Source organism: Dendrobates tinctorius, unplaced genomic scaffold (genome assembly GCF_039654945.1).
Source record: "Dendrobates tinctorius isolate UK_male_01 unplaced genomic scaffold, ASM3965494v1 ptg000021l, whole genome shotgun sequence".
NCBI lineage: Eukaryota > Metazoa > Chordata > Amphibia > Anura > Dendrobatidae > Dendrobates > Dendrobates tinctorius.
The window spans coordinates 35,040,001-35,062,195 of record NW_027361689.1 but is presented as its reverse complement, the minus strand read 5'-3'; the positions used below and the strand labels follow the sequence as shown (position 1 = coordinate 35,062,195).

The window sequence follows — 22,195 nt, the reverse complement described above, 5'->3', positions numbered from 1 at the left end:
TCGCACCTGCCCTCCACAGTGCATGGTTGTTTATCTGCCCACCTGTTATCCTGTCCACCTTTGTCTGTGAAATTTGATCAATAAGGTTATTTTATTTTTTCAGTACCTATGGACCTTATGATTGTATTTCTTTGGTTCACCCTCCCTTGATCAATATGAGAACCTGGATATGGAGACATGACTACAATATGGGGACCTGGATGGGGACATGACAACAATATGGGGACATGACTACAATATGAGGACCTGGATATAGAGACATGACTACAATCTGGGGACCTGTATGGGGACATATCTACAATATGGGGACCTGTATGGGGACATAACTACAATAAGGGGACATAACAAATGTGCACTCATATTGTAGTTATCGCCACATCCAAGCTCTAAACATTTTTTAAAAAAACACAGCAAAAATGTTCAAAAGGTGTATAGAATAAAAAACGGTATCACTAAAAATGTAACTTTGTCCTTCAAGGAATGCGGCCCCCAAGTTCAAATTAATGAGCAGAAAAGACCGCATCAATATGCACAAAAAGTGCAAAATGCATTAAAATGAATGGGAAGCTTCTTTTAGGCGTTCTTCGAGCGGATATTTTGAGAAATCCGAGAAAAAAACCACAAACGTGTGAACACAGCCTAACGCAAAGACTGGAGTCAACTGTTATTAAAGTTATCAGATTCTCTATGAGAATTTTATGTAAAGTGAGGCGGTGGTCACACATTCAGAATGCAAGCACAAAGACATACACTGCTGTATACAATGTATTTCTATAGACATAGAAACAACTAATACACAGAGTTGGAGCCCACAATATGCTTTAAGGTGCTTTTATTGCTCAATGGCTGGGTCACAGATAATAAAAAGTCATTATTGAGGGTTCAAATACCCTCTAATGTATCCATGAGAGACAACCCGCACATACAGTCATATGTTAAAGTTTGGGCACCCCTATTAATGTTAACCTTATTTCTTTATAACAATTTTGGTTTTTGCAACAGCTATTTCAGTTTCATATATCTAATAACTGATGGACTCAGTTATATTTCTGGATTCAAATGAGGTTTATTGTACTAACAGAAAATGTGCAATCTGCATTTAAACAAAATTTGACCGGTGCAAAAGTATGGGCACCTCAACATAAAAGTTACATTAATATTTTGTAGATCCTCCTTTTGCAAAAATAACAGCCTCTAGTCGCTTTCTGTAGCTATTAATTAGTTCCTGGATCCTGGATGAAGGTATTTGTGACCATTCCTGTTTACAAAACAATTCTAGTTCAGTTAAGTTTGATGGTCGCCGAGCATGTACAGCCCGCTTCAAATCATCCCACAGATGTCCAATGATATTCAGGTCTGGGGACTGGGATGGCCATTCCAGAACACTGTAATTGTTCCTCTGCATGAATGCCTGAGTAGATTTGGAGCGGTGTTTTGGATCATTGTCTTGCTGAAATATCCATCCCCTGCGTAACTTCAACTTCGTCACTGATTCTTGCACATTATTGTCAAGAATTTGTTGATACTGAGTTGAATCCATGCGACCCTCAACTTTAACAAGATTCCCGGTTCCGGCATTGGCCACACAGCCCCAAAGCATGATGGAACCTCCACCAAATTTTACTGTGGGTAGCAAGTGTTTTTCTTGGAATGCTGTGTTTTTTAGCCTCCATGCATAACGCCTTTTTGTATGACCAAACAACTCAATCTTTACTTCATCAGTCCACAGGACCTTCTTCCAAAATGTAACTGGCTTGTCCCAATGTGCTTTTGCATACCTCAGGTGACTCTGTTTGTGGTGTGCTTGCAGAAACGGCTTCTTTCACATCACTGTCCCATACAGCTTCTCCTTGTGCAAAGTGCGCTGTATTGTTGACCGATGCACAGTGACACCATCTGCAGCAAGATGATGCTGCAGGTCTTTGGAGGTGGTCTGTGGATTGTCCTTGACTGTTCTCACCATTCTTCTTCTCTGCCTTTCTGAGATTTTTCTTGGCCTGCCACTTCTGGGCTTAACAAGAACTGTACCTGTGTTCTTCCATTTCCTTACTATGTTCCTCACAGTGGAAACTGACAGGTTAAATCTCTGAGACAACTTTTTGTATCCTTCCCATGAAAAGCTATGTTGAATAATCTTTGTTTTCAGATCATTTGAGAGTTGTTTTGAGGAGCTCATGATGCCACTCTTCATAGGAGAATCAAATAGGAGAACTACTTGCAAGTGGCCACCTTAAATATCTTTTCTCATGATTTGATACACCTGGCTATGAAGTTCAAAGCTCAATGAGGTTACAAAACTAATTTAGGCCTGTTTCACACTTGCTTTTTTTTGCAGCGCGTTTTTCCCGCAAAAAAACGCATTGAAAAAACGCATACAAATGCATACAAACGCTGCGTTTCTTTCAAGCATTTTTATGCGCATGCAGGAAAAAAACGCAGCGTTTTTGTGCGTTTGTATGCGTTTTTTGTGCCTTTGCGTTTTTTTACAGATTTTGGAAAAACCCCCCAAAAAAGAAAAAAAAAACATTCAACAACACACAAGACCAATGGGACTTCATTGTGGGTGTGGTATGTTAATATATAGACCCTGTCTACAGTATTCTTCACATTTGCTTGATTCTTCTCGTGACCATGGATCTGCGCTGGAAGAGTTTTCACTTCAACTTGGATTTGGACATCGCGATGGCTCAGGCGTATGCAGTTGCCTGCCATGAACAAAGGAAGAGAGAGAGGGAGCGAAGACGGCAGCGGCGGCGTATGTGGATACATCCGATTGTTGAACTCCGGGAGAGCCGTGGGGCATACCACACCCTCTACAGCGAGCTCCAGGCAAACCCGGAGAAATTTATAGATTATATCCGGATGTCCCAAGAAAGTTTCAGGGATTTGCTTGCTCGTGTCCAACAATCTATCCGGAGACAGGACACACAGCTCCGTCGTGCGATTCCTCCTGAGGAACGGCTACTGGTGACATTACGGTATGTAATATTAAACCAAGGGGTGCGGTCTGATGTTTTTTTTTTAAATTTAGTATTCAAAACCTTGGGTAATTAGTTTTCGTGAATGTACTAATATTTTATTTTATAGTTTTTTAAAATAATATACATAAATATTAATTTTACTTCTTTGTCTGTTCACAGATTCCTGGCGACTGGAGAAACCCTATCTTCACTACACTTCCAGTACCGTATTGGAATCTCTACCTTGTCTGGAATTGTTGCTGACACCTGCCGGGCTCTCTGGAATGTTCTTTGTCCAGAATTTCTGCCCCTGCCCACCACTGAAAAGTGGATGGAAATTGCTGACAAATTCTGGACAGTATGCAATTTTCCCAACTGTTTGGGAGCTGTTGATGGTAAACACATACGGATCATCAAACCCAAAAGAACTGGATCTGAGTACTATAATTACAAAAAGTACTTTTCAATAGTACTCATGGCCATTGCGGATGCCGGATGTATGTTTGTAGCAGTGGACATTGGAGCATTTGGCCGTGGTAATGACTCACAGGCTTTTAAAAACTCAGACATGGGCCGGAGGTTGTATGGCAACCAATTTAATTTCCCTATGCCACGGCCTCTTCCTCACACCGAAGCTCCGCCACTGCCCTTTGTAATGGTTGGCGATGAGGCTTTTCAAATGTGCGGAAACTTACTGAAACCCTACTCCAGCCGGGACTTGGACCACACCAAAAAAATATTTAATTACAGGCTGACCAGGGCCAGAAGAACTGTCGAGTGTGCTTTTGGGATTCTTGTCTCCAGATGGCGAATTCTGGGCACGGCCATTAATCTTAAACTTGAAACAGTCGATGAGGTGGTGAAGGCCTGTGTGGTTCTACATAACTTTGTGATGGCTAAAGAGCACCCGACCTTTGAACTGGACGATGATGGTCCTAACCCATTGCCTGAATTCACTCAGCACACTCTCAGGTCATCCGTTGAAGTTGGCCAAATGAGGGACCAATTTGCGGCCTACTTTATTTCTGATGTAGGACGGGTGCACTGGCAAGATGAAATGGTGTAATGTTTTTGTTTGTTTATGGTAATAAAAAACCTTATTTGATACCATTACTGAGTGCACTATATTTTTTAAAATCCAATTAAATAAAAAACTTCCCATGTATAACTGAATTTTTTGATGTTCACACACCTGGGCAGGTAAATACACATATGAGTTAAAATGCAGCATTGCTAGTCTGCGTGAAATATATTGGAACGAGCAAAGCTGCAGGCCATGAATCAGGAAACCAATTTTTTTCAAGAGAAAATTGTCAAACTAGTTGAAAAAAAAGTATGTGATTTTTTCAAAACCCAACCCTCAAAACCCAACCCCACCCAATGAAAGTCAATGGGGAATACAAGTCAGCATTGAGTGGATGAATGTAATCAGCTCAATTCCAACTTTTATTTAAAATTGTGGTAGTGTATAAATAGACAAGTTTCTAGAGTTATTACACTATGCCTTGGAATGACTATACTAGGCCGTGGTATTTAAAATATGAGTATAGTAGGCCTTGGGCCTACTAGTATAGTCATATGTGAAATACCACGGCCTAGTATAGTCATACCAAGGCCTACTGTAATAACTCGATTTTTACCAACTAGGATCTTGTTTCACGAAAAACAAACTGGTGAAACTTGACAAGTTTCAACAGTTTGTTTTTCATGAAACCAGATTCATGTTGGTAAAACTAGAGTTATTACACTAGGCCTTGGAATGACTATACTAGGCCGTGGTATTTCAAATATGAGTATAGTAGGCCTTGGGCCTACTAGTATAGTCATGTGAAATACCACGGCCTAGTATAGTCATACCAAGGCCTACTGTAATAACTCGATTTTTACCAACTAGCATCTTGTTTCACAAAAAACAAACTGGTGAAACTTTTTAAGAAAGAAACTTATTTTTTAGACAAGTTTCAACTTTTTGTTTTTCATGAAACCAGATCCAAGTTGGTAAAACTCGAGTTATTACACTAGGCCTTGGTATGACTATACTAGTCCGTGTTATTTCACATATGACTATACTAGGCCTTGGGTTGGTTTTTAACATGTATTTACCCATCAGTGTGTGTGAGCGGCGCAAACAACATTAATGAAACTTTGTAATGGTGAACCACAAATGTAAATTTATTTTTAATCACAAAAATAAACCAAAAAATTATTTTTTCCGGCGTTTGGGGGCAGATGGTTTCAATTTGGGGGTGTGCAGGGAATATGCAACACTTGCAGTTGAAGACGGTGTTTGAGGGGAAGGGGCAACAAAACTTGTGGGGGAAGGTAGTCCAGTTAAGGGAATTAAACTAGGAACACTTGGAGGAGAGGAAATCTGTTCAGGTACATTTGTTGTAATGGCATGTCGCCGTAGGCTTGTGTGCCTGGACCGACTTTGGCCCAATGCCCGCCTTGATGGATTTCGCCTTGAACTTGGGGCAAATATTGAGTGTAGGTCCCCCGTCTGCTGGGGTGGCTGCTGCTGCTGCTGAGGTGGCTGCTGCTGAGGTGGCTGCTGCTGCTGCTGAGGTGGCTGCTGCTGCTGCTCTTGGTTGGCAGTGCTCGTCCTTGCAGGAGGACTGGTGGCGGCAGTGATGGTCCAGGTTTGCGGAATGGTGGTGGCAGGGCTACTACATGTTGTTGTAGCGGCAGGGCTGTTCCATGTTTGCCTAGTGGTGGCTGAGCTCCACGCATGCATGGGAGTGGCGGTGGTGCTCCAGACAGGAGCAGCGCTTGCCTTGGTGGTGTCGGTGAAGTGACCAGCTGCACTCAGACTTGTGGTGGTGTAACGGTGGGTGTCCTGGCTTTGAATAGAGGTGTCCGTGCAGTGGTATGCAGCACAAGTCGGTAGTGAAGTGAAGCGAGTCAATGGTGGCACAGGTGGAAATGACACCACTGACTGCTGACCGTACCGATTATGCTGCATAGCCTGCAAGAAAGCATTGTTGCAGGCCTGCAGCACATTCAGCTGTTGCTCAGGACTAAGGTGTTCCGCCATGCCCTTTTCAATCTTACTAAAAAAATGGTGTGCTGGTCTGTTGAGGTCGGCCTCCAGACGGTCAAGGCGCTGTTCTACAGAATTGAAGCGGTGTTCAAAGTGGTTAAAACCACGTTCCATGAGTGCAAAACCGCTTTCAACTCTGTAGGACAGCGACTTGAGGCTGGAATTAAAGGCCTCGCTCAAATGCATAAACTTGGGCAAGACATTCCTGTCCAAGGCCCTCTGCCGCTGGCGGGTAGTGCCCGCATAACCAGTGGCAGAGACCTGGGACAGGGGAACACCTGATGGCCCAGCTTCCTGGTCACCAGCTGTGTGTGTGGCTGACCTGCAAGGTGCTTCCTGGCTGTCGGATGGCTGGGACGGGTCAGAGGACGTCCGAGGAAGGACCGCTCCAGGGCCAGGTTGCAGGGTGCTGCTCCAGGTGCTGTGGAAGAAAGGAAAATCATTACTACCATGCCTTTACAAGAAGCATCAGCTGTGGATTAGAAAAACACAGATTAATAAAAATAAAAACCCAAAATTTATAATACTTACGATCTCGTGGCAAGGACCGGTCTTAGGAACTGCAACGCGTGATAGTGACGGTATCTAGTTCTGGTCCTTGACGCAGATCCACTGCGAACCTGGCCCTCAGCACGAACATCACTGTTGAAGCGGTCCTTGATCGAACGCCAACGTGTTCGGACTTTGTCCACTGTTGGGAAAAAAAAAACAGTGCCGTCAAGGACAACAGTCACTGCGGCACAATATAGCAATACAATACTCAAAGCAGTCACTGTAGAGCCCGATGACACTGTTGGGTTTCCTGCTAGAATATACCTAGCATGAAACCCAACAGTGCCGTCAAGGACAACAGTCACTGCGGCACAATATAGCAATACAATACTCAAAGCAGTCACTGTAGAGCCCGATGACACTGTTGGGTTTCCTGCTAGAATATACCTAGCACGAAACCCAACAGTGCCGTCAAGGACAACAGTCACTGCGGCACAATATAGCAATACAATACTCAAAGCAGTCACTGTAGAGCCCAATGACACTGTTGGGTTTCCTGCTAGAATATACCTAGCACGAAACCCAACAGTGCCGTCAAGGACAACAGTCACTGCGGCACAATATAGCAATACAATACTCAAAGCAGTCACTGTAGAGCCCGATGACACTGTTGGGTTTCCTGCTAGAATATACCTAGCACGAAACCCAACAGTGCCGTCAAGGACAACAGTCACTGCGGCACAATATAGCAATACAATACTCAAAGCAGTCACTGTAGAGCCCGATGACACTGTTGGGTTTCCTGCTAGAATATACCTAGCACGAAACCCAACAGTGCCGTCAAGGACAACAGTCACTGCGGCACAATATAGCAATACAATACTCAAAGCAGTCACTGTAGAGCCCGATGACACTGTTGGGTTTCCTGCTAGAATATACCTAGCACGAAACCCAACAGTGCCGTCAAGGACAACAGTCACTGCGGCACAATACAGAGCAGGGAAATACTCACTAAACGCCTTTTTGGAGGATGCTGTGGCGCTGTCCCAGCCATCCATCAACGCTGCGGCCACCTCATTCCATAGCCGCCGGGTCACCACATTGTCCTTGTACAGCCGGTCACGGCTGTCCCACAACGGCGCACGCTCCTGGACCAGGCTGATGAGCTGCTCATTATCCAGGTAGACGTCTTCATCCCGTTGTGGAACCTAGACAAAACACATTCATTAGAATAATCAAATTTAAATTGAATAAAAAGTTACAAAAAAAAGAAACATAAAAAAAGAGTAAAAATAGAAGATAAAAAATAAAGAACATTACAAATCATTTGATACATACATTCCGTATCACCACCGGGACTTGGCTTCGCTGCTCCTGCTCTTCGCCCTCAGAAGTCCCGTCCGCAGAAGATGATGAGGATGATGTCTTAAAAAAGTTGAAAAAAACGTAAGAGATTTGGAGTAGCAGCAGATATACTTACCAGATGCACGAAAATAATCACCTCACTGTCTGCTTGCGCCAATTCCTGCCGCGATGGGGAATATTCGGATTCTGAAGACATACTGCATGTAAAAATAATAAAAATCATTAGTACATACATAATTTAAAAGGACAGGCATATAATGTAATATACTCACATTCTTGCGCTGATAATGTGTTCCTTGGTGACTGTCTGCTCTCCAATCTGTCAGTGTAGTAGTGGCAAGAGTTTTGGCAGGCACCTCCTTTATATAGACTTTTTTTTTTGACTTTAGAAGTTTATAACTAGTACAACAAGTGGACACCACCAAAAAAACGCAGCGCTAAAAAAACGCATACATGCGCATGCCAGTGCGCACGTATGCGCATCCATAGGCTATAATGGCCATTTTTAGCGCAAAACGTGCGCATACGTGCGCATGCGTTTTTTTCCAGGACCAAAAAATGCAACATGTAGCGTCTGTGAAATACAAACGCACACCCCAAAAAAACGCAGCGCATGAAAATCGCATACGTGCGGATGCCAGCGCGCAGGTATGCGCACCCGTGTTAAATATAGGGGAAAAAACGCATGCGCACGTATGCGTTTTTTCAAGCGCAAAAAAACGCAAATGTGAAACCAGCCTTAGTGCTTCAGGAAGTCAGTAAAAAGTAGTTAGGAGTGTTCAAATCAAGAAAATGATAAGGGTGCCCATACTTTTGCACCAGTCAAATTTTGTTTAAATGCAGATTGCACATTTTCTGTTAGTACAATAAACCTCATTTGAAACCAGAAATATAACTGAGTCCATCAGTTAAAAACTTTAACATATGACTGTAAATTAGTATAGAGCCACAATCCAAAACATAGTGTAAACTCTGCTCTTACCCATAATGCCTCAGTCAGGGACCCACAAGAACGCAGCCCCAACGCGCATTTCGTGTTGGCTTCTTCGGGGGTATTTGTTCCTTGTATGTGGTATTATTCGGTCACTGTGGTGGTAATATGTGGTCTGGTCATGGTGCGGTGGTATTTGTTCCTTGTATGTGGTAGTATAGGTCACTAAGTGGTGGTAATATGGTGTCTAGTCATGGTGCGCTGGTATTTGTCCCCTGTATGTGATATTATTGGTCATTTTAAAAATTGAAAAATAAATAAAAATATACCTAAATTGTATTGGATATTTTCACAAATGTTTAATAGGTTAGAGTAGAGTAGGTACTGGCCAAAAGTCTACCTTGTCGTGGCGGCGGCTTAAACAATCTTTTGACTGTGGACAGTTCGAGGGTGGAGGCGACGCTGGGGTGGAGCCTGTCCGGAGTCTCCAGGGTGCCCCAAAATTCCTAGTGGCAGCCCTGTCTACAAATACAATCTGCTCCTCTGTAGTCTATAGCGATGTCGGTCTGTACATGTATAGTGCTGGTTACAGCGCCCCCTGGTGTCTGACAGCTATTCTACATAGAATTCTCAACAAAAGCAAATCTGTCTGATATTTAGTGCTGAGTCCGGTCTTCGTGTTACATCCAGACAGAAGACATTTATCAGATTTTTGAATATTTTGTAAGTTTTCTTGTTATTTGACACAAAAGCTGGAGATGCCGGGGATTGAACCAGATGTTGTCCTTGGTGGGATTCGAACCCACTGAGCCACCGTGCTGCCCTGACTTTGAATTTGATACACCTGGCTATGAAGTGCAAAGCTCAATGAGGTTACAAAACTAATTTAGTGCTTCAGGAAGTCAGTAAAAAGTAGTTAGGAGTGTTCAAATCAAGAAAATGATAAGGGTGCCCATACTTTTGCACCAGTCAAATTTTGTTTAAATGCAGATTGCACATTTTCTGTTAGTACAATAAACCTAATTTGAATCCAGAAATATAACTGAGTCCATCAGTTAAAAACTTTAACACATGACTGTAAATTAGTATAGAGCCACAATCCAAAATATAGTGTAAACTCTGCTCTTACCCATAATGCCTCAGTCAGGGACCCACAAGAACGCAGCCCCAATGCGCATTTCGTGTTGGCTTCTTCGGGGGTATTTGTTCCTTGTATGTGGTAGAATAGGTCACTAAGTGGTGGTAATATGGTGTCTAATCATGGTGTGCTGGTATTTGTCCCCTGTATGTGATATTATTGGTCATTTTAAAAATTAAAAAATAAATAAAAATATACCTAAATTGTATTGGATATTTTCACAAATGTTTAATAGGTTAGAGTAGAGTAGGTCCTGGCCAAAAGTCTACCTTGTCGTGGCAGCGGCTTAAACAATCTTTTGACTGTGGACAGTTGGAGGGTGGAGGCGACGCTGGGGTGGAGCCTGTCCGGAGTCTCCAGGGTGCCCCAAAATTCCTAGTGGCAGTGGCATTTATCAGATTTTTGAATATTTTGTAAGTTTTCTTGTTATTTGACACAAAAGCTAGAGATGCCGGGGATTGAGCCCGAGGCCTCATACATGCAAAGCATGCGCTCTACCACCGAGCTACATCCCCTGCACACACTGACTGATGTGTGATCTCAATTCTGAGAACGATCCGTGACGAGAATCTGACTCTGAATCTACCATCATAGAGCTTCTCACAATTCGTTTTTCTTTTTTCATAATTCTGCAGCATAAATGACATCATATTCCAACAGTCTGGACCATTAGGGACGAAGCAAAACTACTTTAATTCCCATCTCCCGGATGGGAACATCTCTGAGCGCTGCGCCCCCTGATGGTCTCGTAGCGGTGCTTATGTCCCCTGATGGGCTGCAGACAATCAGCGGCGGCTGAAAGGCGACATCTCTCCTGATCCCGTAGGTAAGTTACCTTTCTTCTTGTATCGGGCACCATCGGGGCGCTCTACAGCAATGTACAGTGGGAACCAATCCCTTTAAGTATAAGAAAATCGAAAGAATTCATCGATAATAAGATTTACCTTTTCCATAAAAGCCCAAAATATTGAAAAATTATGTGGTCACTACTTCAGTCCGGCTTCTTGGTCGCAGGGTTATTATCTTTTATTCACTCCACAATTTTCCATTTTATATTTTATCATATTGATTACCCTGACACCTCCTAACTTTCCCTTTGTCATTTTAATTTTTTAAATACTACTATAGGCAAGAGTTCTGTGAATCTAACAGATGTTTTATGATATCAGGTTATAACAGCTGCCATTGATAAAAGTCTTTACAAATCAGTGTGAAGAGATTTTAGGCCCTCTTGTGGACTTTATAAGACCTGCAGCTTCCTTAACAGCTGCTCAGCACCCCACAATTGCTCTGCTGTGGGTTCAGTGGGACGAAAGAGGACCCCAACTCTGTAACACCAAAATGCTGCAATCCCTACTGACTGTAGCATCTTATAGGTAGATCTCCGACCATGACAGGTGGGTGTTAATCTGCATAACACAGCGGCACTTCATCCAGATTTCCTTCTACATTTTAAAACATACAAAAAAATTTCTGATTTGGAGATTTTTGGAATAATTTTAATTCCCAGAAACCCCTCTCTGAGCACTTTTGCACAATTCTCTCACCACTAGAGGGAGCTCACTGATTTATCACAGGGTTCAGTGGGAGCTGTTATCACTTGCTAGGAGCTCCCTCTAGTGGTGGCTGAACGCAGAGAGAATTTTATGATTTAGTGAATCTTTTACTGAGATCTCATGATAAATAGGCAAAGAGAACTCCAGATCCAACTAATATAAGCAGCCTGTAGGCTAATAATGGCACGGTCATATTTTACGCTGAGGTTGTGCACCGGGAATCCTTCTTTTTCAAAAATCTTATTTTTGGGGGGATGGCACGGGCACAAAAGTTGTGACCATCTGCAGCAAGAGTCAGTGGTTATACACAGGTGATCTCCTTCTGTGTGTGCTGGGACCAGACCTATCTCCGATCCCAGCACTTTAACTCCTCAGATGCTGTTATCAATAGTGATTGAGGTATCTAAGGAGCTCGACAGCTGAAGGTCGCTCCCTCTGTCAGCACCCCCCCGCTTGGATTCTTACGGTAACCAAAGTCCTAACTTTGACCTCTGTTCTTGCCCTATACATTATTCTATCAGATCCCCGATAGGCTGCAGCTAAACACTGACAGGTTAGTGCACAGCAGTACATAAGTAGTACTGTGCATTATCAGTGCAATCACAGGATCGCATGTTTATCCCTGTGAGAATTGTGAAAAAATTTTTTTTTTCGAGTGTTAGAGAAAAAAAATCACAAAATCATTTTTATACTTTGAAAGTATATAATTTTTCATCCGCTATGTTCTGATTACACCGGCCCCAAGTGTCTGACACATAATTCTTAAAAATTAGTTGTTCTGATACTTAATAGTGAGTCTGATCCTTGTGCTACATCCAGACAGATGACCAGGGAATGTTACTCACATTTTTTCAGATTTCTGAATTTAGATGTTATAAGGTTCTTTATGCCAGGGATTGAACCCAGGGGATCATACATGCAAAGCATGCGCTCTACCACTGAGGTACATCCCCTACAACTGCATGAGCGCTACCTGGGTAGACAGCACGAGCCGCTGAGCTCACTGATTGGCTGCAGCAGTAATGACTTTTGTGCTCTAAATTATGATGAATTTTTCAAATGCGCTCAGCTTCACCAACTCCAAGATAAGCTGCACTCCCTTTCAAAAAATGGTGGAGCTGGAAGCTACAGGCTTATAAACTACAACAGCAAAAGAATGTGGGTCAAAAACTGATGAATCTTAAAATATAAGTTTTATAGGAGACAGGTCCTGGAGTGGAAACATTAGGGTCTGTGCACACGGTGCGGTTCCTACTGCGGATTCGCCGCTGCAGTACTGCAGGTGATGTACAGTACCATTATAGCCTATGTAAAAAAAACCGCTGTGCACACGCTGCGGATTTCTCCGCCCGGTTTTTGTGCGGAAATAAAAAGCAGCATGTCACTTCTTTTGTGCGGTTTTGCTGCAGTTTTCCACCTGCTCCATTCTACAAATCCACAGGTGGAAAACCGCAGTGTAAAACCGCATAAAAACGGCAGTAAAACCGCAAAAAAAAAGGAAGAAATCCGCAGGAAAAATCCAGGTCATTAAACTGAGGATTTAGTAAAATCCGCACGGAAAAATCTGCAGGAGGATCCGCACCGTGTGCACATAGCCTTATACAGACAGTATGGTATAGCACTGTGGTGTTGGAGCAATTATAGGTAGGACTGTTTATAAATGTCCACAATATAATGGGTTAAGTTCAGTTCATAACAAATACTGCTACAAAGTGCTAGCATAATACTACCAAATAGGGCCCACGTAATATTACCATACAGAGCCCACATAATACAACCATACAGAGCCCACATAATATTACCATACAGAGCCCACATAATACAACTATACACAGCCCCCATAATATTACCATACAGAGCCCACATAATACAAACATACAGAGCCCACAAAATACAACCATACAGAGCCCACATAATACTAGCATACAGAGCCCACATAATAAAACCATACAGAGCCCACATAATATTACCATACAGCGCCCACATGATACAACCATACAGAGCCCACATAATACAACTATACACAGCCCCCATAATATTACCATACAGAGCCCACATAATACTACCATTCAGCGCACACATAATATTACTATACAGAGCCCACATAATAAAACCATACAGAGAAAACATAATACTACCATACAGAGCCCCCATAATATTAACATACAGAGCCCACATAATACAACCATACAGTGCCCACATAATACAACCATACAGAGCCCACATAATACTAGCATAAAGCGCACAAATAATACTACATACAGCACCCAGCCCCATACTACCATACAGAGCACAGATAACACTACTATATAGAGCCCTCATAATATTACCTTACAGCTCTCACATAATATTACCATACAGAGCCCTCATAATATTACCATACAGAGCCCACATAATACTACCATACAGCACCCACATAATACTACCATACAGAGCCCACATGATACAACCATACAGAGCCCACATAATACTACCATACAGCACCCACATAATACTACCATACAGCACCCACATAATACTACCATACAGCACCCACATAATATTACCATACAGAGCCCACATAATACTACCATACAGCACCCACATAATACTACCATACAATACCCACATAATATTACCATACAGAGCCCACATAATACTACCATACAGAGCCCACATAAAACTAGCATAAAGCGCTCAAATAATACTACATACAGCACCCAGCTCCATAATACTACCATACAGAGCACACATTATACTACCATACAGAGCCCACATAATACTACCATACAGCACCCACATAATATTACCATACAGAGCCCACATAATACTACCATACAGCACCCACATAATATTACCATACAGAGCCCACATACTACCATACAGAGCCCACATAATACTACCATACAGAGCCCACATAATACAACCATACAGAGCCCACATAAAACTGGCATAAAGCGCTCAAATAATACTACATACAGCACCCAGCTCCATAATACTACCATACAGAGCACACATTATACTACCATACAGAGCCCACATAATATTACCATACAGCACTCACATAATATTACCATACAGAGCACACATTATACTACCATACAGAGCACACATAATACTACCATTCAGTGCCTGCATAATACTGATACTATGCGAACCTCCTTCCACCTGCCAGCATTAGATATGCATCTTTGGAAACGTGCGGAGCCTACAAATCTGGGAGCAGCGGCAGGTAGGGGGAGGTTCGGGGGGCTGTCATTTCACAGCCTCAGAGTAACTGGACCAGGGGTCTGCAAACACAATCTGCTCCTCTGTAGTCTCTAGCGATGTCGATCTGTACATGTATAGTGCTGGTTACAGCGCCCCCTGGTGTCCGACAGTTATTCTACATAGAATCCTCAACAAAAGCAAATCTGTCTGATATTTAGCGCTGAGTCAGATCTTCGTGTTACATCCAGACAGAAGACTGGTGAATTTCCGCACATTTATCAGATTTCGGAATATTTTGGAAGTTCTCTTGTTATGTGACACAAAAATGGGGCGCACCAACTGTACCAATCACAAATATATAAATGAAGGTTTAGGTGCAGCAACAGTGTAATAATAAACATGAGAAGAGAAGAAAAAGAACCACTGCAAATAGCGCACACTGAACCACTACAAAAACAATGTTTTATTGATGCAGCAATACAATTAAAAACATAATAAAAACATATGAAGCATCCCACAATATATAACAGTGAAGTATGGCATATCACAATTATAGATTATGCTGTAATAACCTTCTCTTATATGTAACTAAAATCTGAATAAAGTTGTACCTGTACTGATTCATATGGTTGTAATTGATAGGTTTACACGATGTCTCTGTAGTCTCTTTGAGATATTCCTTATCATTATCTTCTGTTTTCTGTATAGTAGGAGTCTGATGTGAGGGGGGTTTTATCATCATATTATCATTTTTGGCTGTGAGGTTTTACCTTATACATTGTTTGGGACATTAATCCCTTTATGGATTTTCTATCTAGTTCTATTGTATATTGTGACCTTGGAATAATATGGTGGATCCCTAGGTTTGAGCTCATGGGGACCATTGGGTTGGACCTGGGGATAGGTAGCCATTGTTATATTTTTAATGTCTTTTATGACATGTACCGGTGTTCATGCTTCACATTAACCCTAATTAGCTTATGGCTCCTTTTCATGTTGTGACCCCCTCCCTATGTGTTTGTCTGTCTCATTGTTGTGTCTGTTCTTCATGTTGCATGCTCTTGTGAGCACTGTGTGTCGTTGGAGCTGCAGCCTCGCGCCCGGGTGTGGGTTACCGCTCGGTGCTGACCTTGATTGACTTCTTTGGCCAGCATGTGGGGGCGTGAGGCTTGCGTTCCAGGGGAGAACTCCATGTGTCTCACTGGACGCAGGTGCGAAAAGGAGAGAAAAGAAATTTTTTTAAAGAAAAATTTTTTGAAGGGTTTTTTTTTTTCCCCCTGTTTTATCAACACTCCTCACACAGCTCATTGCGCATGCGCGGCGGCCATGTTCCTTCAGTTACCAGGACGCCGGTCTTTTTGTAGTGATTGGAACTTTTGGATGGGGGCAGTTCACCTGTGGTGCATGTGCGGGTCATTTGAGTCTTAGTAAGGTATATAAGGCTGTTGGATCATGATCAGTGTACTTCCCCTGATGAAGCCGCATGGGTTGCGGCGATACGCGTGGGGTATGATCCTGGGTGTAGCACCCACTTGGTTATAGCTGTATTTTCACTGCGACCTTATTATTGGTTGCTCTGGAGTAATTTTTGTGTGGTACAATTGAATATTGGATTGTGGGCATTGGCCATATTGCTGTTGGCTTATTATGGCCTGTGTGCCCTAACCAGTGAATATTTAGGGACACATGCATGGAATTATTTCATGCAGCGATTGTGCAATATTAGGGCCCTTGGTCTCCATGAGCAGGTTTATGGGGTGGTTGTTGTGAGGTTGGACCACATGGTTGATATACAGGTTATTACAGCATAATCTATAATTGTGATATGCCATACTTCACTGTTATATATTGTGGGATGCTTCATATGTTTTTATTATGTTTTTAATTGTATTGCTGCATCAATAAAACATTGTTTTTGTACTGGTTCATTGTGCGCTATTTGCAGTGGTTCTTTTTCTTCTCTTCTCATGTTTATTATTCCACTGTTGCTGCACCTAAACCTTTATTTATATATTTGTGATTGGTACAGTTGGTGCGCCCCATTTTTGTTATATATAATTGGTTTTGGTCGGTTCTTTGCCGGCCCTTCTTGTGGCCTTATTATTGGCCTGGAACATTATTGTATGCTCTAGGCGTTTACCATTAATATCATTATTATTTGGTTGATGCATTGTGCAAGGGTATTATATATTTTTTTAATTTATTGTTGTTTTATTTCAGCCGTCCTTACTGTGGTTCTTCCCGGATGGATTGGGATACGAGAGAGGCAGCATGGAGGGCGCAGTCCTCAGATATTTTTTCCACTTCTAATAGTTATATGCCTAGTTCAGAATTTGCTAGTGTGACTGCAGAGTTGATAGCAGCACATAAATTAGGCATCAGGTTGTGGTGGAACATTCGGTCCTTGGAGGAATATATTAAATCCAACATTGTGCCAAGAGGCCTTAGGGTTTCTATATATCCGGCATGGGAACCCTCTTTGGACTTTCGTGCCACATGGGAGAAGGGACTTTTACGATGCTCAGGTATTATTATGAATATGTTGTTGGAACATGATAGGGAGCTATTGGTCTCGGTTAAAAAACAGATTAAAGAATTAGATACTAAACTGAGTGCTTTTGATGAAGTGACCCAAGTATTGCCTTTTAAAACCAGGCTCAAAGAGACTTTGGACAGATATGATAGGGATATTACCCATAAGAAAAAATCCAAATTTCACAGAGATCGTAGAGATTTTGAGGAGAAGCAGGTATTCCAATGGAAACACAAAGGGAATATTAGACGTAAGGCCCCTATGGATAGGGCCCCAGAGAGAACTGTGGAGTTGGCCCGTAAACCTGATTATACATCGGGTAGTGATTTTTTATCTTCAGCCGAGAGCGAGGCCGAAATCGGACAAGAAGGGGCCGTCGCAGGCGGGAGGATGTTCACAAGAAACACCCGCTTCAGGGGACGCAGGCCCCCACAGTACAATCAGTACAGGAATTTTCGCAAGTAGATGAGGAGGTTGTCGTGGAGGATGGGACTACGGAGATACAGGTACAGGAGAATGTGCTTCAAATCATTAACCTATCTCAATATAACCTTTCACCTTTGGAAATTTCTGTGTTACAGAGGGGTTTGACTTTTTCGCCTGTTATAGGTATGGATAAGTTCACTTTGGATAAGGACCTTTATATTTTTTGCAGACAATTAATTCTTCAGGTTTTACATAACAAGCCACGGATGGTGGATGGTTTGGATCAAACGGATCGTCAGGTGTTACAGGATCTATTGGATCTTTTACAGGAGGACACGACACATGGTAAAAACCGATTTCCTTATAAAAATAAATCAATGGTAGCCCCGTCTTTTTCCTTGGTTCCAGCTGTGAGGGTTTTTTTTGAGTTGGTCAAAAAAGATTTTTGGCCATTCCTGCTAGATCACGTCACGTGGATAATCTACATGCGGGGGAAAGACTGGCTGTGGATAATTTAAAATCTAACAAATTGTTTTTGATTAAGGAGGCTGATAAAGGTGGAAATGTGGTGTTGTGGCCGCATGAATTATATCAGGAAGAGGCGCACCGCCAATTGGATAATGTTCAATTCTACAAAAGATTACCGTCAGATCCTACTGGACCCTTCTCTATTAAATTCAAGAGACTACTAGATAGGGCTTTTGAGTTGGGTATTATTAACAAGAAGGAGATGGAATTTTTGTGGGTTGAACATCCAATCACTCCTACCTTTTACATGTTGCCGAAGGTCCATAAGGATCTTATTAGGCCTCCGGGCCGACCTATAGTTGCCAGTATAGGCAGCTTATGCGAAAAGGCCTCTATCTATGTGGACTATTTCCTTCAACCGATGGTGAATACGTTACCATCCTATATACAGGATACCTCTCATTTTATTAGGAAACATCGTGATGTTACTCTACCCCCTGGGGCCTTGTTGGTCACTTGCGATGTAGAATCGCTTTACTCTAATATTGACCATTCTGATGGCATCACTGCAGTACTGTATTTTTTTGATCAGATAGTTCATTCGGATAGAATGCACGATTCATTCATTGTGGATCTGTTAGGTTTTGTGATGAAGCATAATTTCTTCCTTTTTGACAGGTCTTATTTTCTCCAGACCTCCGGTGTGGCTATGGGGGCCAGATGTGCCCCGGTTTTGGCTAATTTGTTTCTCGGATGGTGGGAGGCCACTCGGGTATATGTGACACAAATGTTCAGAGATAAAGTGCGACTTTGGTCGCGCTTTATCGACGATATTTTTTTCATTTGGACTGGTACGGTAGAGGAATGTGATATCTATATGGGATTATTGAATTCCAATCCATACAACATTGTGCTCACTTATACTGTGTCCTCTGTTTCAGTTAACTTCTTGGATCTTACGGTCTCTAATATCAATGGGGGCATCTCTACAAGACTATTTAGAAAACCCACTGCTACAAATAACCTTTTGGACTATACAAGTTTTCATCCAGCCCATACGAGAAATGGGGTGCCCATAGGGCAATTTTTGAGAGTACGAAGAAATTGCACATCGGAGGTAGTGTTTCGTGAGGAGGCTGCACAATTAACGAAGTGCTTCAGGAAGAGAAACTATCCTCGGGGTAGCATTTCACGAGCTTATCAGCGAGCGAATGGTACTACGCAGGACTCTCTCCTGGTTACTTGTGACAAGATTCGGAGTGTGATGCCCCGGTTCATTACGCAATATAATAGTCAGTGGTCACAGGTGAGAGAAGTGATTGGGAGACATTGGGGTATTCTTACAACGGACTTGCAGACGTCTGCTCTGGTGCCGGAACGGCCCTGTATAACAGCAAGGAGGGCTCCAAACTTTAAGGATATTTTAACAAAAAGTCACTATATGAGACCAGTAATTGGGTTGGAAAGGGGAATAATGCTTAGGGGCTCATTTGCATGTGGCAATTGTACCATATGCCCCCATATGCATTCCATCAGGGATTATTTTGTGAACCCAAAAGACGGCACTAGACATAGGTTAAGGTCATATACAGTGGGGCAAAAAAGTATTTAGTCAGTCAGCAATAGTGCAAGTTCCACCACTTAAAAAGATGAGAGGCGTCTGTAATTTACATCATAGGTAGACCTCAACTATGGGAGACAAACTGAGAAAAAAAAATCCAGAAAATCACATTGTCTGTTTTTTTTTCATTTTATTTGCATATTATGGTGGAAAATAAGTATTTGGTCAGAAACAAGCAATCAAGATTTCTGGCTCTCACAGACCTGTAACTTCTTCTTTAAGAGTCTCCTCTTTCCTCCACTCACTACCTGTAGTAATGGCACCTGTTTAAACTTGTTATCAGTATTAAAAGACACCTGTGCACACCCTCAAACAGTCTGACTCCAAACTCCACTATGGTGAAGACCAAAGAGCTGTCAAAGGACACCAGAAACAAAATTGTAGCCCTGCACCAGGCTGGGAAGACTGAATCTTAAATAGCCAACCAGCTTGGAGTGAAGAAATCAACTGTGGGAGCAATAATTAGAAAATGGAAGACATACAAGACCACTGATAATCTCCCTCGATCTGGTGCTCCACGCAAAATCCCACCCCGTGGGGTCAGAATGATCACAAGAACGGTGAGCAAAAATCCCAGAACCACGCGGGGGGACCTAGTGAATGAACTGCAGAGAGCTGGGACCAATGTAACAAGGCCTACCATAAGTAACACACTATGCCACCATGGACTCAGATCCTGCAGTGCCAGACGTGTCCCACTGCTTAAGCCTGTACATGTCCGGGCCCGTCTGAAGTTTGCTAGAGAGCATTTGGATGATCCAGAGGAGTTTTGGGAGAATGTCCTATGGTCTGATGAAACCAAACTGGAACTGTTTGGTAGAAACACAACTTGTCGTGTTTGGAGGAAAAAGAATACTGAGTTGCATCCATCAAACACCATACCTACTGTAAAGCATGGTGGTGGAACCATCATGCTTTGGGGCTGTTTCACTGCAAAGGGGCCAGGACGACTGATCCAGGTACATGAAAGAATGAATGGGGCCATGTATCGTGAGATTTTGAGTGCAAACCTCCTTCCATCAGCAAGGGCATTGAAGATGAAACGTGGCTGGGTCTTTCAACATGACAATGATCCAAAGCACACCACCAGGGCAACGAAGGAGTGGCTTCGTAAGAAGCATTTCAAGGTCCTGGAGTGGCCTAGCCAGTCTCCAGATCTTAACCCTATAGAAAACCTTTGGAGGGAGTTGAAAGTCCGTGTTGTCAAGCGAAAAGCCAAAAACATCACTGCTCTAGAGGAGATCTGCATGGAGGAATGGGCCAACATACCAACAACAGTGTGTGGCAACCTTGTGAAGACTTACAGAAAATGTTTGACCTCTGTCATTGCCAACAAAGGATATATCACAAAGTATTGAGATGAAATTTTGTTTCTGACCAAATACTTATTTTCCACCATAATATGCAAATAAAATGAAAAAAAAACAGACAATGTGATTTTCTGGATTTTTTTTCCTCAGTTTGTCTCCCATAGTTGAGGTCTACCTATGATGTAAATTACAGACGCCTCTCATCTTTTTAAGTGGTGGAACTTGCACTATTGCTGACTGACTAAATACTTTTTTTCCCCACTGTATGAACTGCAAAACTACTTATGTGGTTTATGCATTAATCTGTCCATGTCATCAGGTTTACGTTGGTCAAACTTCTCAGGAATTACGCCGGAGGATCCAGAAGCATTTTTCAACAAACAACCTGGCACGTATTGATCAAACCAAGGGCAAGGTGTTGACATCTGTGGCAGCCCATTTCTTGAACCACCATGCTGGTAAGATTGCTGGTACTATGGTGGTCGCATTGGAGAAAATATCATTATCCAATAGGGGGGGTTCACCCAGAAAGCTGTTATTACAAACAGAGTCCAGATGGATTTTTAATTTGGACTCACTGAGCCCAAGGGGTCTAAATGAGGAGCTCTTATTTACTGGATTTCTGGGATGAATATTTATGATGTTCTCTTCTCTCCCCTCATGCAGTTATCCTATTGGACATCACTTCTCATGGGGAAGATGGTTACCCCTTACCTCATTGGAATCTCAGTCTGGATATATTGTGTTAGGTCTTCGTTCTCTTATATGTAACTAAAATCTGAATAAAGTTGTACCTGTACTCAGCGTCGGACTGGAACACCTTGGGCCCACCAGAGAAAATCATTCTTGGGGCCCACTATGTAGCTGCATAGAGTTAAATACCAGACCACCAATTATGTGGTAAAACACGCTAATATCCGGGTATAATATAAGGTTGTACATGTCTTAATTATGTAGCAGGAGTTGGGGTAGCCCCCTCATAGAATATAAAGCAGCCCCCTCACATAGTATAATGCAGCCATCTCATAGAATATAATGCAGCCATCTCATAGAATATAATACTGCCCCCCTCATAGGGTATAATGCACCCCCTCATAGGGTATAATGCACCCCCCTCATAGGGTATAATACTGCCCCCCTCATAGGGTATAATACTGCCCCCCTCA

The 22,195-nt window shown here is 42.5% G+C and overlaps 1 protein-coding gene and 1 long non-coding RNA gene across 2 annotated transcripts; one reads left to right on the top strand and one right to left on the bottom strand.

Moving 5' to 3' along the window:
- Window positions 1–5,104: 5,104 nt before the first annotated feature.
- Window positions 5,105–15,413, bottom strand: LOC141083756 (uncharacterized). Its single transcript, XM_073568123.1, has 3 exons — window positions 15,283–15,413; window positions 6,532–6,939; window positions 5,105–6,421 (listed from the first exon to the last, which is right to left on the bottom strand). Exons 1-3 carry the CDS (start codon window positions 15,411–15,413, stop codon window positions 5,164–5,166), a joined length of 1,797 nt encoding a protein of 598 aa, XP_073424224.1. The 3' UTR covers window positions 5,105–5,163.
- A 2,163-nt stretch (window positions 15,414–17,576) lies between these two features.
- Window positions 17,577–21,396, top strand: LOC141083735 (uncharacterized). Its single transcript, XR_012230812.1, has 3 exons — window positions 17,577–17,710; window positions 17,860–17,975; window positions 21,349–21,396. It is a non-coding gene; the product is annotated as an uncharacterized lncRNA (long non-coding RNA).
- Window positions 21,397–22,195: the final 799 nt, after the last annotated feature.

Coding starts and splice junctions, on each gene's coding strand:
- LOC141083756 (XM_073568123.1), bottom strand. CDS start 15,413: ATGATGATAAAACCCCCCTCACATCAGACTCCTACTATACAGAAAACA. Junction 6,940..15,282: donor AACCATATGAATCAGTACAG/GTACAACTTTAT, acceptor GTTTCGTGCTAG/GTATATTCTAGCAGGAAACC. Junction 6,422..6,531: donor CCGGTCCTTGCCACGAGATC/GTAAGTATTATA, acceptor TTTCTTCCACAG/CACCTGGAGCAGCACCCTGC.